This window comes from Bison bison, unplaced genomic scaffold, assembly GCF_000754665.1.
Source record: "Bison bison bison isolate TAMUID 2011002044 unplaced genomic scaffold, Bison_UMD1.0 scf7180017864370, whole genome shotgun sequence".
NCBI lineage: Eukaryota > Metazoa > Chordata > Mammalia > Artiodactyla > Bovidae > Bison > Bison bison.
The window spans coordinates 358,452-374,514 of record NW_011494942.1 but is presented as its reverse complement, the minus strand read 5'-3'; the positions used below and the strand labels follow the sequence as shown (position 1 = coordinate 374,514).

At 40.2% G+C, this 16,063-nt stretch overlaps 1 protein-coding gene across 2 annotated transcripts in view; it reads right to left on the bottom strand.

Moving 5' to 3' along the window:
• Window positions 1-249: 249 nt before the first annotated feature.
• The window catches only part of PPP1R21 (protein phosphatase 1, regulatory subunit 21), a 74,278-nt gene continuing 58,464 nt past the window's right edge, over window positions 250-16,063 (bottom strand). For both annotated transcript variants that reach the window (XM_010855894.1, XM_010855893.1), the window contains 6 exons: window positions 11,284-11,526; window positions 9,030-9,062; window positions 7,766-7,882; window positions 5,459-5,557; window positions 4,301-4,429; window positions 250-1,873 (listed from right to left, as the gene is read on the bottom strand). In XM_010855894.1, coding sequence (XP_010854196.1) covers window positions 1,844-1,873; window positions 4,301-4,429; window positions 5,459-5,557; window positions 7,766-7,882; window positions 9,030-9,062; window positions 11,284-11,526 — 651 coding nt within the window. In that variant the 3' untranslated portion in view covers window positions 250-1,843. The remainder of the gene's footprint in view (window positions 1,874-4,300; window positions 4,430-5,458; window positions 5,558-7,765; window positions 7,883-9,029; window positions 9,063-11,283; window positions 11,527-16,063) is intronic.

Here is a 16,063-nt window from a genome sequence, read left to right as displayed (position 1 = left end):
ACAGGCAATAAACAAGATTAATAAGCAAAACATATTGTACATTAGATTATGGTAAGTATTAGGAGTAAAAGCAGAGAAAAGTAACAGAACTATAAAGAGTAATAGAAGTATAGAGAGGAAAGAGTTGGGATTTCAGCAATTCCTATCTACTCTCTTCAAACAAATCCAGAAATAGCCTTCACACAACTTCCACTGCCATCAGCATGGTCCAGGCCACCATCATCTCTCAACAGCCTCCTGCTACTGAATAGCCTCCTAACTCTTCTGTTTACTTCCATCCTTGCTCCCCTACAATCGATTTTCAGCCAAGCAACCCATGATTCCATTAAAGCATAAGCCAGATGACATCACTCCTTAGTTCCAAACCCTCCAAAGGAGGAAGAGAAATGGACGAGAAATTCAGAACGCAGGGTCACAGAACACTGAGGGTCTAGCAGGGGTTGGAAACTCTAGGTTTACGGTGGAGCTAAGCAACATGGTGCTTGGGGGCTTAGGCGCAGCTACAGTGAACACTGCTGGTTCAGGTGACAGAGAATGAAAATGAACAGATCACACAAAACAGAAAGGGCCAAGGGGCTAGGGGAAATGGGACCGAGCTGGACTCACCCAGAGATCCCTGAGGCAGGATTCAAATACTTCCATTACTGTGAAGACTGGGCACAACGGCCAGTCTGTCTCTACAGCAGGCAGCCAAGAACAGGGGGCCAAGGAGTTGGCCTTTGTGCTGAGCACAGAGGGAAGCGGTGCTGAGCACTGAGGTGAAACAGAGTGCATTCTGGAGGGTGACTAGCAACTGCCCAGTGAAGAGGCTCAAAGGAGATGAAGCTGCAGGCAGGGAGGTGGGAAAGGAGGGGCTTCAGTCTGGGGATGTAGACATGGCGTGAAATGGGCATGTGTAGGAGACTCGGAGGAAAAGAGAAACTAAAGACTTGGGGAGGGAGGTGCTGGGAGAGACACCTCTGAAATGTACACTGAAATGACACAATGTTTATGAAATAAACCAATAGGAGCCTGAAAGGGCTTAGCAACCTTGCCTGAAGTATAGTTACAAGTACCTTGAGAGGTACTCAAAGCCTTAATAAAGGATTAACTGTACAATTATTCCAATTTGAAGGATTAGAAAGATTATATCTAAATCAACTGGGATTTGGTAACTCTGTGAAGCCTACTTTAGTACGTTTCAGTTTCCTTCATCAGATTCTCAGAAGACTGAAAGTTTGATATATGTATGAATTTATTGACATCAATTTCCTTAAGCTATTATTCCAACACAGAGAAGGTACTGAAGAGCCGAAGACAATGATAATAAACCACAAGATCTGGAGTTTTCAAGGCCCAGTCCCTCCAGAACAGAGAAAGAGAGACAGAGAGAATGAATAAGTCTTCAAAAGGAATTGGAGACTGTTTTCAATTATAGTGAGAAGTAATGACAGTTTGACAATGTAAGCATTTTATCCAGAAACATATATCTATTCCATAGATACCAAATTGATTACCATATCATAGAGTTTGAAAATATACAAAATATTTGTTGTTCTTACATACTGAAATTAAAACCTAATTTTAAAAAGTGCACAGTAAAAACAGCATAAGGAAACCTACAATATCCACGGTATGTGTATTGTTTTCCATTTTACTGTCAACATCAAATTCTGTATTTGCCTTACTGATTACAAATATATTTTAAATATTTCAAGGCCATTTACAACACTGACTACTTCACTAGGCCCAACAACACTCCAGCTTCCTGAAGGCGGCCAGCACTGGACGTGGAGGGTCGGCCCCGCAGCTCCGCTCAGCAGTAGCAGCTCTGGAAAGAAGTCGCCAACCTGCTATCCGTAAACTATCGACTCTTGTTCTTTTTAGAATTTCCCTGTGCAAAGAAAAATATCAACAATAAGAATGCCAACTTCTAGAAAAATCATCCACACAGTTTAGAGACCAAGCTGTCTGGAAGCCATAGTTCACTGTGGAAAACTTTAGCTTCCAAGAAGGAGAAGAGCTGATAACCTTCCATCGCTAACTTTTATTTAGGAATCACAGAGCAGTTTGTTACTTTTCACTCTCCCCACTTTTCTCCATCTACCTTATTTCCCTGGTGTCTGAGCACAGGTAATAAAGAAAAGAAAGCATATCTTGGATTTATCAAACCTCATATATTCATTTTGTTTCAAAGACAAGGTACTTTATGATTTCATAAAGCTGAATAAAATATTTTAGCCTAAACTTGTTCCTTTGCTGTTAAAATGAACACCTTTTAAAAGGTCTTAATAAGAACTTATTTTGCCAACTAACATCTCAGTGGCAAAGATAATCTCAGGATAAAAGGAAGCTCAGATACCAGCTGAGAGCAACTTGGAAAATGTCTTAACTTAATTCCCGATTCCCTCATATACAGAGATTTGGACTTTCCAGTTTTATGTAACTTTTCTTTTTTCTGGAGAAGTTCACTTTTAGGGAAAGCATTCTAATTTAATTCCTACGTTTAACTATTGCATATAAATGTGGGAAATGGTTACAAAACACAGACATTCAGAGCAAGATAACAGCAAACAAATGGCTTCAGGATGTTTACTTGGTATCCAATGGAGACCACGTCAACTCAGCTGTCTGATGCTATAGCAATTTAAATGACTAATAAATGGGGGGTGGTGTGGGGGGGACAAAATATAGGGACCACAGAAAGATCAAAGAAAGGTTAACAACAGAAACTAGAAAGTAAAAAAGGATCGCTAACTCTATGCTTTATTAATCACAGATATTCTAAGGACTAGATTAAAAATTTCCAAGAGGGCTTAAAAATTTCCTCACTTCCAAAGTAACTGCAATACAATTAATTACCTTTGGGACAATGAGCTTTGCTAGCTCACCAAGCTCCTCTGTCATTGGAATTCTCCAGACAAGAATACTGGAGTGGGTTGCCATTCACTTCTCCAGGGGATCTTCCAGACCCAGGGATCGAACCCAGGTCTCCTGATTGCCACCAGGGAAGCGCCTATCCCCAACATTAACCCTCCTCAATTCAGAACCAAATGCCCTCTGCAGCTCTGAGGTCTGAAAACTTTCCCTATAATGACTGCTACTTTTCTTCAAATGTTAGGTGCTAGAAGCAGGCTTTCTCCTGCTACTCCCACTAACGCATGTGCTTTCTACATGAGTCAGCTATTGCCCTGATGGAATACCAAGAGGCCAAAAGGGTTAAGGAGGCATTCTTCAAAAGGACCAATACCCTACCCTCTACCTACAAGCCCAAGTTTCCCCAAGCACCAGTAACCAGAGAACCCTAATCAGCACCACATAGGCCAGTCACAACCATCACAAAATGTCCCAGAAAAGCATCACATTCTCCGAAGCAGCCAGAGGCCAATCAATACCACCAAACTACACTGAGAAACAAAATTCTGTAAGGCAAATTCTAGTGCATTAACATGATACACTTCCAAGGAGACATCAACTGAGCGGGATGCAGCTCTGCACCACCACTGGCAGATGCGAAAATGAAGCTATGGTCTGTTCATCTCTATGTCCTTCCCAGGGCCAGCACGCAACAGGAACTCAGCACATGCCTGCAAGATCAGTGAGGGGCAGCGTGGACTGTAAAGAGCACAGGCTGGACACAGCAGATCCAAGCTGCTGGTGGCAGGGTGTTGTCTGAGTTATCAAAATATGCCAAGCATCTGAGATCATGCATGAAACCAGCTCTCTGGCCTCTTGAAGCCTACCTCTCATGGTAAGAGTGTGTGTGTGTGTGTGTGTGTGTGTGTATAATGATACAACAAAGATACATGATACATGGATATGCCCTTCAACACAAAAACACTACCCATATCTACTGACCCCAGCCTGGACAAGCAGAGGCTTTATTGGAAATGAAATTTAAGAAGTCTTTGGAATTAAAAGGACAAAATAGCCCTTGGTTATATGGATATATTATGAGAATAAATTTGCTAAGAAGGTTACTTTTCAATGAGACCGTTTTAGATTCATATAAATAAAAGAGTAATCCCCATCATAAACCCTCTTAAGAGTGCTCCTAACTAACACAACAGTAGCAGAATTGCCCCAAATACCAAAAAGCAAGCAACACAGAGTTAGGACCTGGAGGTCAGACCTTCTCTCAACTTGTAACTCAATCAAACAATCTTCATTTTACTTTCGGATAAGAGGATAAGTGAAATGATTTATAAACACTTCAAATCTCTTAATCCTTTGCTCCTGAAACACTCAACAATGAAGTACCTTACATGAAACACATTAAATATTAACTATTACTCCTCAGAGAGGCCCGTCCCTCCCCTACCTTACTGGACATCTTTAGTGTGTCAATCTCCTCTCTTTGTTTAGATAGCGTCTCGTTCATGCTGCACAGGTGGTCGCTCATCATACTTAACTGATCCTCGTAACTCCTCTTGGTAGTTGTCAGCTCATCCTGAATGGCCAGGGAAAAAAGAAAAGAGAAAGCAAAACTCCACCAGTTATACCACTTGAAAGTTCTTTTAATTTAAGAAAAAAAAAAAATGTTGGAAAAGCAACCTATCAAGATGACCTATCTGATCAATTAAGAAGCAGGTTAAGCCACAGGTCTAACAAGAGAACAAGTACAAATGGGGAAGAAGTTTTTCTCAGCCTTCAAAATGGGTTCTGAACTTCTTTGCAGAAATGAGTTTCCTTCTGTGCCAGGTATAAAAGTGTAACAACAACAACAAAAAAAAAAAACAAGAGGGCTTCATGCTCTTTCCCTCAGGTTTTCCTGAGCCTCTGGTGAGGTGGAGAAGGTGGTCTCTAGCACATTCCCACCATCCCACACTCGATGGGGATCCCACAGCCCTCTGGGCATGACTCTCCCTAGAAAAAGCACCTTCCTCTCTCCTCTCATCTCTCAGGCTCTCTTTGGCCTTTTAACATCTAATCTTGTGATTCTAGAAAATCTATATATGAATCTGAAACCAGAAGGAAGTGTGTATTGCTGTTAATGAGTTATTTCTTTGCCTGTAGCATGTTTATATTTACTAAAGGCTTCTGGAAACAAGGCTTTAAAACAAAGCAGTGAGTAAGAAGGAATATTATGAAGCCCTATCTTTCAGTTTATGTCAGTTTTATGAATCAATAAAGAGAAGGAATTGAGTCATATGAAGAAAATAAACTTCCGGCCAGCCATGACAGGGATTATCAACTGGGAGGAAGAAAAAAAGGAAGGACTATGGATAAATAAGTATTATTTAAAGAAATGCTGACTACAAAACTATTTATAATTGAAATCAAACTAGAGAAACAAATAATACAACCACTTCTTGCCTGCCATAAATGAGCTGTAACTTGAAAATGAGCTAGAAATAAAATGGTAAGAAAAGTATTATATCTAGAGGTCAAATGTCACCATTTTAGAAGGGAAATGCTGATTTTTCAGCCTAAGAACTTTCAATGAAAAAACACACTGCGTAGGTAACGTGAAACTCACCTGAAGTCGGCTAATGCTCTGACTGGCTACTTTCATCTCTTCTGTCAGTGCCTCTTTAGACTTTTCAGCCAAGGCCAGCCTTTTAGAGAGTGCTCGGCACTGCGAAATCAGAAAACACACCATAATCTCAGGAAGCATTTCCCCAGACCGAATTTACTTCAGGGAAGGTAACTAGAAAACAATCCCCAGGACCACACTTCCTCCCTTCATCCCACAAACATCTGCTGAATCTCCATCCATAGGCCCTGTGCCACACCCTGGAGCACACGTAAGAAATGTGAGTGGGCCTCACTCACGTCAGTTTAATGAGGGAAAAACATCTACTAACCCAAGTTCATCAGTATTTCTTTCCAAACTCTAGCCTGATGACCACAGGTTACAAAAAGTATAAGAAGTTTTCTACATTTACCCAAGATTCATGTTCACTGGATGAGAAAGGAAGTGGTTATTTCAAAAGCGATCAATGGCATCAAGCAGTATGAATTCTAAGATACTTTTCTTCTTGTGTTTTAAGCCCTTTATTGGAGACCATATCATAGGAACAAAAAGATCTTTACAGCCTCACTCTGTCGATGAGGGGAAAAAAAAGTGAGAGCAGTTTAAAGACCCCAGTTGGCTTTTATTTTTTGGGGGGCGCGGGGGCGGTCTACTAAACCGAGGCTATCTGGAGACAGTACATGAAGAAGAAAAAAGAAAAATTCTATTTCATGCTATTGTTAAAAGAAGGCGTGCCATTAAAAGGATCACTAAATTTTCTGATAAACCACGAGGTTGACACGGAGAATCTGTTGAGACACATTTGAATGCTGTGTCAACATCAAATGCTCAGACTGACCATTCCAGTAAAGTCATATTGAGGGTCACCACTTCCTGTTTACAGACAAGGAAAAACTAGAACAATTTTAAAATTCCTGTATCACAATTGTGCTAAAAGAATTTACTAAGATAAGCAAATCTCTTGGAAATCCTCAGAAATTCCCCAGTTACTTATTTCATTCCTCATAAGAGAATTTCAGGCAAGTTCAGCCAACCAAATCAACCACTCTCTATTAATTACACATTTATGTGCTCAGCCATTGAACCAGAGAAAGAGGGAGAGAGCTCTGCAAAACACAGGCCCTTGTGAGGAGGACAATCAACTCTGGGAGAGTAACTCAGAAGGTAGTTAGGGATCCAAAGCAGGACAAGATGATGTTCTGTGCCACATGGTTCAAACAGTAGGGTACTACAGCATCCAACTTGCTGTCCTCATTTTTCTACAATCCAACAGTTATCACTACTGATCATCTTCTCAAACAGGTATGCAACACTAAGCTATGTATATCATTTATTTCAGCAAGAAGAGAGAAGCAAAGCCTCTCTTAACTTCTAGCACCTGGCTTCCTATCAACCTCCCTGTCTCTGCAGAACAGGAGAAAATCACAAAGTCACATTCTAGTAAAGGGTTTGATCTTTCCTTTGTCAATTTCCTTAACAGTTTAAAGGATTATACATCTCTGTCTGACATCTACAACTAACCTTTTAAGAAAAAGTTTCTAATCAGAGACCTTACATGTATCCTTATATGTTGAGCAATTTCCATTCTATTTATAATTTGTTTCTCACTTCTTGGTATCTGTAATTTCTTCTTTCATTTTCTCCTCTTCATCAAGGAATTTGTATAATTTTATTATCTTGCATAACCTTTTTCTAATCCTTTTAAGAAAATGAATTATATGGTGATGGAAGAATAAAATGTAACAAAAAGCAACATTTTATATTTTTTAAAAGTTGAAAAAGGTTACATTTTGCATTTTATCATTTATAAAAACTCATTACCACAAGTTGTCATTTAGTAACTAAAGAGTATACTAAAGAGAAACAAAGACATACTTTGCTTTGAATTCCCCTAAACGAAAATTCCTTCACCTATGAATGTTACCAGCTTATAACTCTCTAAAACAAGGAATCTATAATAATAATGTTCAAAACATGTTATATAACCCTAAGAAAGTCTACCGATAAAGATTTTTGGTTGGTGTGTGGACCAACCTACATGAACTCTAACCAAATCCACACTGCAGACACACTGACTCTGATCTCTCTTTTGTGGTGAACAGCAGGAGGAAATGGCAACCCACTCCAGTGTTCTTGCCTGGAGAATCCCAGGGATGGGGGAGCCTGGTGGGCTGCCGTCTCTGGGGTCGCACAGAGTCGGACACGACTGAAGCGACTTAGCAGCAGCAGCAGCAGCAGGAGGCCAAGACAGTGACCTAATTGCTGAAGAGGTTAGGAAAATCCACCTGATCCGATTGACTCTCCACTCACCTCAGCATAAAAGTGCACTGACTTGCTGTCAGCTAGCTGCAGCTGAGACGTCAGTTCCACTATCCTTGTCATGTAGTGATTTCTGATTAAGTCTTCCCGAGACTCCACATCTGGGGCCTAAAGAGAGCACACGTAACTGAGTGAATAAATGCCAGTGGGATGAAGCCGTTCTGAGAGGGAAAAAAAAAAGATTACTATCACTTTAGCCAAATAAAAAGAAGACGACATTTCCTACATTTTCATTTGAAATTTGATGGGAAATCATAGTTTTCCCACCTTTTGGGAAAACTTTAAACAAGACAGAAGCTTTTATTCAGCTCCCTGCCCATCTCACAGTGAAGGTGTGGCTTCAAGAGAAGAAAGCAGAAGTGAAGTCTTGGGAGGCCCCCCAGCCATGAGGCCATGTCTCTCAGTTAGGTGCCACATATCTAACTTTCAAAATCTCTATCTGCCTGTCTCCTATGTCTTCCACTAACTAGAGAACAGGGAGAAGGGGAGCATTTATTGGCATTCCTAAAAATATGAACATTCTTTTCCCCCACATTATCTTAAGATAGCTCTAATGCTTCTAAACATACTAACGAATTAAACTATTTCTATAATGAACAATTTATGGCCCTTGTCCCAGACTAGTTTTCTAATTACACTAGCATTGGCACCTACTCAGTTGAGTTTAGAAATATATGCATAAGTTCAAGATTACCTGAAGTATAAGGCCAATAAGGAAACCAAAGAATCTACCAACCTACTTGAACTATGTTTGCCAGTTCACCATTCTGACTGTTAGGCTGAATGACTTCAGTGTTCTTTTAATGATTATTTGTAAGTTTACACTTGCAGTATTTCAAAACGAAAAGGTGCAAACCTATTTGACAGGCCAAATCTGACCTGGAGTCAGTCACTTGAGGGCTGGAAAGAACTACAAGCCCATTGATGGTCAAGCCCCTGAAAAGCCCTGCTCTGCCAGCTGGCCCACTGGAAGGTAATGGCTCGCAGCCTCCAGCCACATACCAGCAAGCTGATGGCCAAGCTCATGCCACACCCTGTCAAACTGCCAAGTCAAGTCATTCAAGAAGACAATTACAGAAACAGGCTGTGATTTGTTGGTGACAGTTAACACTGACCCAAGAGAAAAGCAACATGGATCCACATTGACTAGAACTGTCAGAAATGTATTAGATGAAGCTGACTTTTGCTGGACTTTGTCAACAAACATGTGGCCAGATATTTACTAACAAACAACTTGATGTTAAGCACATATTACCTCACTGTCAGATGTCCTGGTTAAAATTCCAATCTAGAACACAAGGGAGAAAAAGCTTTAGAACAGACTGTTTATACTTTAAACACAACAGCTTAAACCCTTGTAATATTTTTTTCTCTCCTCATTGTTCACATTGTTCACATTGTTTGAAAGCACACTAAGGAGAATTCCTTGGTGGGCCAGTGGTTAGGACTTGGTGTTTTCACTGCTGTGGGCCCAGTTTCAATCCCTGGTTGAGGAACTAACATCTCATAAGCCCTGTGGTGTTGCCAAAAAATAAAATGAAACAAGCAACATTGAAATAAAACAAAAGCACACTAGCAGTGGAATTCTGGAAGATCACCCTCAAATCAATCATTTTTTGATACAAATCATCTTTCAACACAAGCTGGCCCTTCAGATATATAACCACATTCATGATTTCTGTCATACGGCAATAATGGATATGACCATCACTATCTCCTCTATCCAAACGCTGTTAGCCATTTTTACTGAAACCCAACAAATGGTCTGAGAAGAAAGACAGGGAGAACAGATTTTAACTCTGAGTCATTTCTACGCTTATTTCCAAAGCAGGCAAGAAGACCTAAAGATAGTTTCATGGTTTCATGGTGACCCTAATAACTAAACATTTTCTCACTGCTGTGGGCATTTTCTCATATGCTGCTGATAAAGAGTATAAACTAATACAGCCCTTTAGAAAATAATTTAGCAATAAAGATCATGAAAACATTCAGTCTGATCTGATCAATGAGATGGACTCTGAAGGGAAGTCCACAGATAAGTACTGGCAATGTTGCACTTCCCCAAACAGTACCTAAACTGATGCCAGAATTCTGTTCTGTTGGTGAAATGTCCTGCTAGGCAGCCACCCTCCCTGTCAGGGGCAGAGGGCAACACCTGCGGCTAGGATTCAACCTCGTCATCGGGCTTCTAGGATCCTCCAGTGAGCATACTGGCCGTTCAGCTCACTGCTCTGGGAAGTTTGGTGTGCTTTCCACTTTTCTAAGAATTTTAATTCTTTTTTCCTCTCCTATATTTTATTATGAAAATAGGTAAATACATAGTAAATTTGGGCAAAAAAGGATAATAAACACCTGTGCACCCACAATGTATTAATACATTTATACATTTATCGACGTATTATCAATACAATTATCAATACATTGATACATTTGATAATGAACAATGTTACATTTACTTTATTTACCTGTGTGTGTACATTTTCTGAAGTATCTGAAAGTAAGCTGCAAATATGATGATATCTTACTCTAAGTACTTTGGCATTTACCTCCAAAAAATAAAGATATTCTCCTAAATAATCAAAATATCATTATCACATCTAAGAAAACTAACAATAATTCCAGGTTTCTGACACTGTTAAGGTGCAGTGAGGTCTGTATACATCTTGAAAATAAAAGTTAACTTGTATATGTTACTATTAAGTATGCTCTGAATCAGACAGAAGGTAGATGTGAAAGGGACCATGACTTGCTCTTCAATAGCATCAGAAGCTATAAGGGGAATCGCAAGCCTTAGGACAGGGCCATCAGCAAGTACCACGGCTCCCCTCAAGTTTCTCAAGAAAAAATGCTTACAAAAATACATTTAATGAGTTCCTTCTAATTTGAGGGTCTTTTTTCCCTTCCTTTCCTGATTTCTCATTTTTCTAGATTTTTAGTTATTTGTTTACGGTGGGCAAAATACTATAATCAGAAATTTTTTCTCCATATAACTCTGAATTCTGTAATTCCAGTAGAGATGTTTCCTTACCTTCTAAATCACTGCAATTAAATACAAGAAATACAAAACTGCAAAATAACTTGTCACTATATTGCCTTAGGAAGTCTAACTGTATTAATATGTAAATCATAAAGCTTTATATTACCTAGGAATATACCATATTATTGGTTTTAAAACGTATTTATGGTCATTTCTATAAAAAGTTAGGCATTTACTCCTTTGTCAGAAACATAAGCCCCATATCACAAACATTTCAATGGAAAAACAGAATCATCGTAACTTGACTTAGTGTATCTTCACCAGAAACACAGCCCTTACCATGGGGAACTGTAGCAGGTAAAATCAAAGAGAATTGAATAAAGTTGTGTTTTGAAGGGAGCATCCTGCTCACCAACCTGAGTTTTCCAGAGCACATGGATTCCTGTTATAAATTCCTGTAATTTACATGGTAAACTCCGAACACTCAGGTGGATCCCCACTAGTTACCATTATAAAAAAAAAAGACACTTACCTCACTGGCACTGTGGACGGGTTCTGGCACAGCCTTAGTGGACGCTTCTTCCTGGCCCGTAGCAGTCGCCACAGCAGCCTTTTCCTGGGCCACCCCTACCACCTGCCCACTACTTGTACTCTTCAGTTTATCTGCAATTCGCTGGTTTTCTTTCTCCAGCTTGATTTTAGCTAACTGTGCTTCCAACATCCAATGTTCCTTTTCCTGCTCCAGTTTAGAAATCTTCTCCAAACTCTGCTGAACCTTGAAAGCAACAGAGAATTCTGAACCTTAGAGGATGATGTGGACAAAAACTTAGTGGCCAAAAAAACACTTTATGAAATGCAAACCAAAACTACTTCACAGGTGTGAGAACAAAACCACTTGATACAGGAAAATTTTTATTTTTCAGTTTTAGAAGATGCAAAAGGCACAACCATAAATTGAGAAATTCAACAAGAATAAAATTTTTAAAAAATTTTATTCATCACAAGGTATAAATAAAGAGTAAAAAGAAGCATGTATCCAAAGGAGGACTAATATCCAGAAAATATAAAGAACTTCTGTAAATCAATGACAAAAAGACAGACAACCCAACAGAGAAACAGCAGAAAAAAAGACTTGAATATGCACTTGAATAATACCATAAACATAAAAAAGAAGGTATTCAATGTCACTATTTATCAAAGAAAAGCAATTTAAGACCACCCAAATGACTAAAATGAAAGACAGGAAATACAAAGACGGACATATTTATGGAGCAATTGGAACTATCACACAGTGCCGGGAGAGGTGGAATTCGGGATGAACACTTTGAAAACAGTTTGGCAGGATTTTTGAAAATTGAACTTATATCCTGTGCATCATGCTAAGTTGCCTCAGCTGTGTCCGACTCTTTTCAACCCTATGGACTGTAGACCACCAGGCTCCTCCATCCATGGGATTCTCCAGGCAAGAATACTGGAGTGGGTTGACATGCCCTCCTCTAGAGGATCTTCCTGACCCAGGCATCGAATCTGAGTCTCTTCTGTCTCCTGCAATGGCAGGTGGGTTCTTTACCAGTAGCACCATGTGGACTCAGCAATTCCACTTCTAAATATATGCCCAACAGAAAAATATGCATGTTTATCAAAAGACAGGTATATGATGCCCATAGCAGCCCTATGATAACTAAACACTTGAAAATACTCATAAGCTATTGTTGTTCAGTCACTCAGTCATGCTGCGACCCCATGGACTGCAGCATGCCAGGCTTCCTCGTCCATCACCATCTCCCAGAGCTTGCTCAAACTCATGTCCATTGAGTCAGTGATGCCATCCAACCATCTCATCCTCTGTTGTCCCCTTTTCCTCCTGCCTTCTATCTTTCCCAGCATTAGGGACTTAGTCTGCTCTTTGCATCAGGTAGCCAAAGTATTGGAGCTTCAGTTTCAATCAGTCCCTCCAATGAATATTCAGGACTGATTTCCTTTAGGATGGACTGGCTGGATCTCCTTACAGTCCAAGGGACTCTCAAGAGTCTCCCCTAACACCACAGTTCAAAAGCATCAATTCTTCGGCACTCAGCTTTCTTTATGGTCCAACTTTTACATCCATACATGACTACTGGAAAAACCAAAGCTTTGATGAGACAGACCTTTGTTGACAAAGAAATGTCTCTGCTTTTTAATATGCTGTCTAGGTTGGTCATACCTCTCTTTCCAAGGAGTAAGCGTCTTTTAATTTCATGGCTGCAGTCACCATCTACAGTGATTTTGGAGCCCCCCAAAAAATAAAGTCTGACACTGTTTCCCCATCTATTTGCCACGAAGTGATGGGACCAGATGCCATGATCTTAGTTTTCTGAATGATGAGTTTTAAACCAACTTTTTCACTCTCCTCTTTCACTTTCATCAAGAGGCTCTTTAGTTCTTCGCTTTCTGCCGTAAGAGTGTTGTCATCTGCATATCTAAGGTTATTGATACTTCTCCCGGCAATCTTGATTCCAGCTTGTGCTACATCCAGCCCAGCATTTTTCATGATGTACTCTGCATAGAAGTTAAATAAGCAGGGTGACAATATACAATCTTGACACAGTCCTTTCCCAATTTGGTACTAATCTGTTGTTCCATGTTCTAACTGCTGCTTCCTGTCCCGCATACAGGTTTCTCAGGAGGCAGGTAAGGTGGCTTCATATTCCTATCTCTTTAAATATTTTCCACAGTTTGCTGTGATCCACATTCAAAGGCTTTGGCATAGTCAATGAAGCAGAAGTAGATGCTTTTCTGGAATTCTCTTGCTTTTTCTATGACCTAATGTATGTTGGCAGTTTGATATCTGGTTCCTCTGCCTTTTCTAGAACCAGCTTGAACATGTGGAAGTTCTCGGTTCACGTACCATTGAAGCCTGGCTTGGAGAATTTTGACCATTACTTTGCTAGCGTGTGAAATGAGTGCAATTGTACGGTAGTTTGAACATTCTCTGGCATTGTCTTTCTTTGGGACTGGAATAAAAACGGACCTTTTCCATAAGCTATAAGAATGGATAAATTATGTAATTCACACAGTAGAATACTCAACATGAATGAAAATGGACCAAACACAACAACATGTAACATGGATGGCATATCACATACATAATGTTGAACAAAAGAAGCCAGGTCTGAAAGAGATGCAGCATAGTTCTCTTTTAATATAAAGTTCAGTATCATGTAACAAAACAAAGAATGCAGGATTATAGTTATCTTTGGAAAAGAGGAGAGCAGCAACTGGAGAGGGGCATGAGGGAGGTTTCTGGGGTCCCAGCAATATTTTTTTAAATACATTTCTTCATGTAAGATTATATCTTTTCCAAAACTTTCATCTAGCTACTGGTTAAAGTGTTTACTTGTGAAAATTCACTGGAATATATTAATAATTTATATACTTTTCTTTATGTTGTACTTAAATAAGGAGTTTTTAAAAAGCTAATTCTCAAGGCAAATGAAAGCTTGAGAATTAAATAAAAATAAAAGCGATCTTTCAGTGAATTCCAAATGCTTTACCAAACGATTGAGCAATTACCACGTAGCAGACACTGTTCATATATTTTCCTGCCAGTATCCCACGGAAGCCTCCTAACAGTCCTACAATTCTCACTTTTCAAAGAGGAGACCTGAAGTTCCAGGAGCTGAATCCTTGCTAAGCTAAAGGCTGAGCCAGGATTGGGGACCTCACATGTCTGGTTCATTAGTCTGATTCTTTTCACCATGTTACACTGCCTCCTACTGGCTCAATTCAATTAATCCTTATGAGACCCTGCAAGGTAGATGAGATCAGATCAGATCAGTCGCTCAGTCGTGTCCGACTATTTGAGACCCCACGAATCAACCCCATGAATCGCAGCACGCCAGGCCTCCCTGTCCATCACCAACTCCCGGAGTTCACAGAGACTCACGTCCATCGAGTCAGTGATGCCATCCAGCCATCTCATCCTCTGTCGTCCCCTTCTCCTCTTGCCCCCAATCCCTCCCAACATCAGAGTCTTTTCCAATGAGTCAACTCTTCGCATGAGGTGGCCAAAGTACTGGAGTTTCAGCTTTAGCATCATTCCTTCCAAAGAAATCCCAGGGCTGATCTCCTTCAGAATGGACTAGTTGGATCTCCTTGCAGTCCAAGGGACTCTCAAGAGTCTTCTCCAACACCACAGTTCAAAAGCATCAATTCTTCGGCGCTCAGCCTTCTTCACAATCCAACTCTCACATCCATATATAACCACAGGAAAAACCATGGCCTTGACTAGACGAACCTTTGTTGGCAAAGGAATGTCTCTGCTTTTGAATATGCTATCTAGGTTGGTCATAACTTTCCTTCCAAGGAGTAAGCGTCTTTTAATTTCATGGCTGCAGTCACCATCTGCAGTGATTTTGGAGCCCAGAAAAATAAAGTCTGACACTGTTTCCACTGTTTCCCCATCTGTTTCCCATGAAGTGATGGGACCGGATGCCATGATCTTCATTTTCTGAATGTTGAGCTTTAAGCCAACTTTTTCACTCTCCACTTTCACTTTCATCAAGAGGCTTTTTAGTTCCTCTTCACTTTCTGCCATGAGGGTGGTGTCATCTGCATATCTGAGATTATTGATATTTCTCCCAGCAATCTTGATTCCAGTTTGTGTTTCTTCCAGTCCAGCATTTCTCATGATGTACTCTGCATAGAAGTTAAATAAACAGGGTGACAATATACAGCCCTGACATACTCCCTTTCCTATCTGGAACCAGTCTGTTGTTCCATGTCCAGTTCTAACTGTTGCTTTCTGACCTGCATACAGATTTCTCAAGAGGCAGATCAGGTGGTCTGGTATTCCCATCTCTTTCAGAATTTTCCACAGTTTATTGTGATCCATACAGTCAAAGGCTTTGGCATAGTCAATAAAGCAGAAATAGATGTTTTTCTGGAACTCTCTTGCTTTTTCCATGATCCAGCAGATGTTGGCAATTTGATCTCTGGTTCCTCTGCCTTTTCTAAAACCAGCTTGAACATCAGGAAGTTCACGGTTCACATATTGTTGAAGCCTGGCTTGGAGAATTTTAAGCATTACCTTACTAGCGTGTGAGATGAGTGCAATTGTGTGGTAGTTTGAGCATTCTTTGGCATTGCCTTTCTTTGGGATTGGAATGAAAACTGATCTTTTCCAGTCCTGTGGCCACTGCTGAGTTTTCCAAATTTGCTGGCATATTGACTGCAGCACTTTCACAGCATCATCTTTCAGGACCTGGAACAGCTCCACTGGAATTCCATCACCTCCACTAGCTTTGTTCGTAGTGATGCTTTCTAAGGCCCAC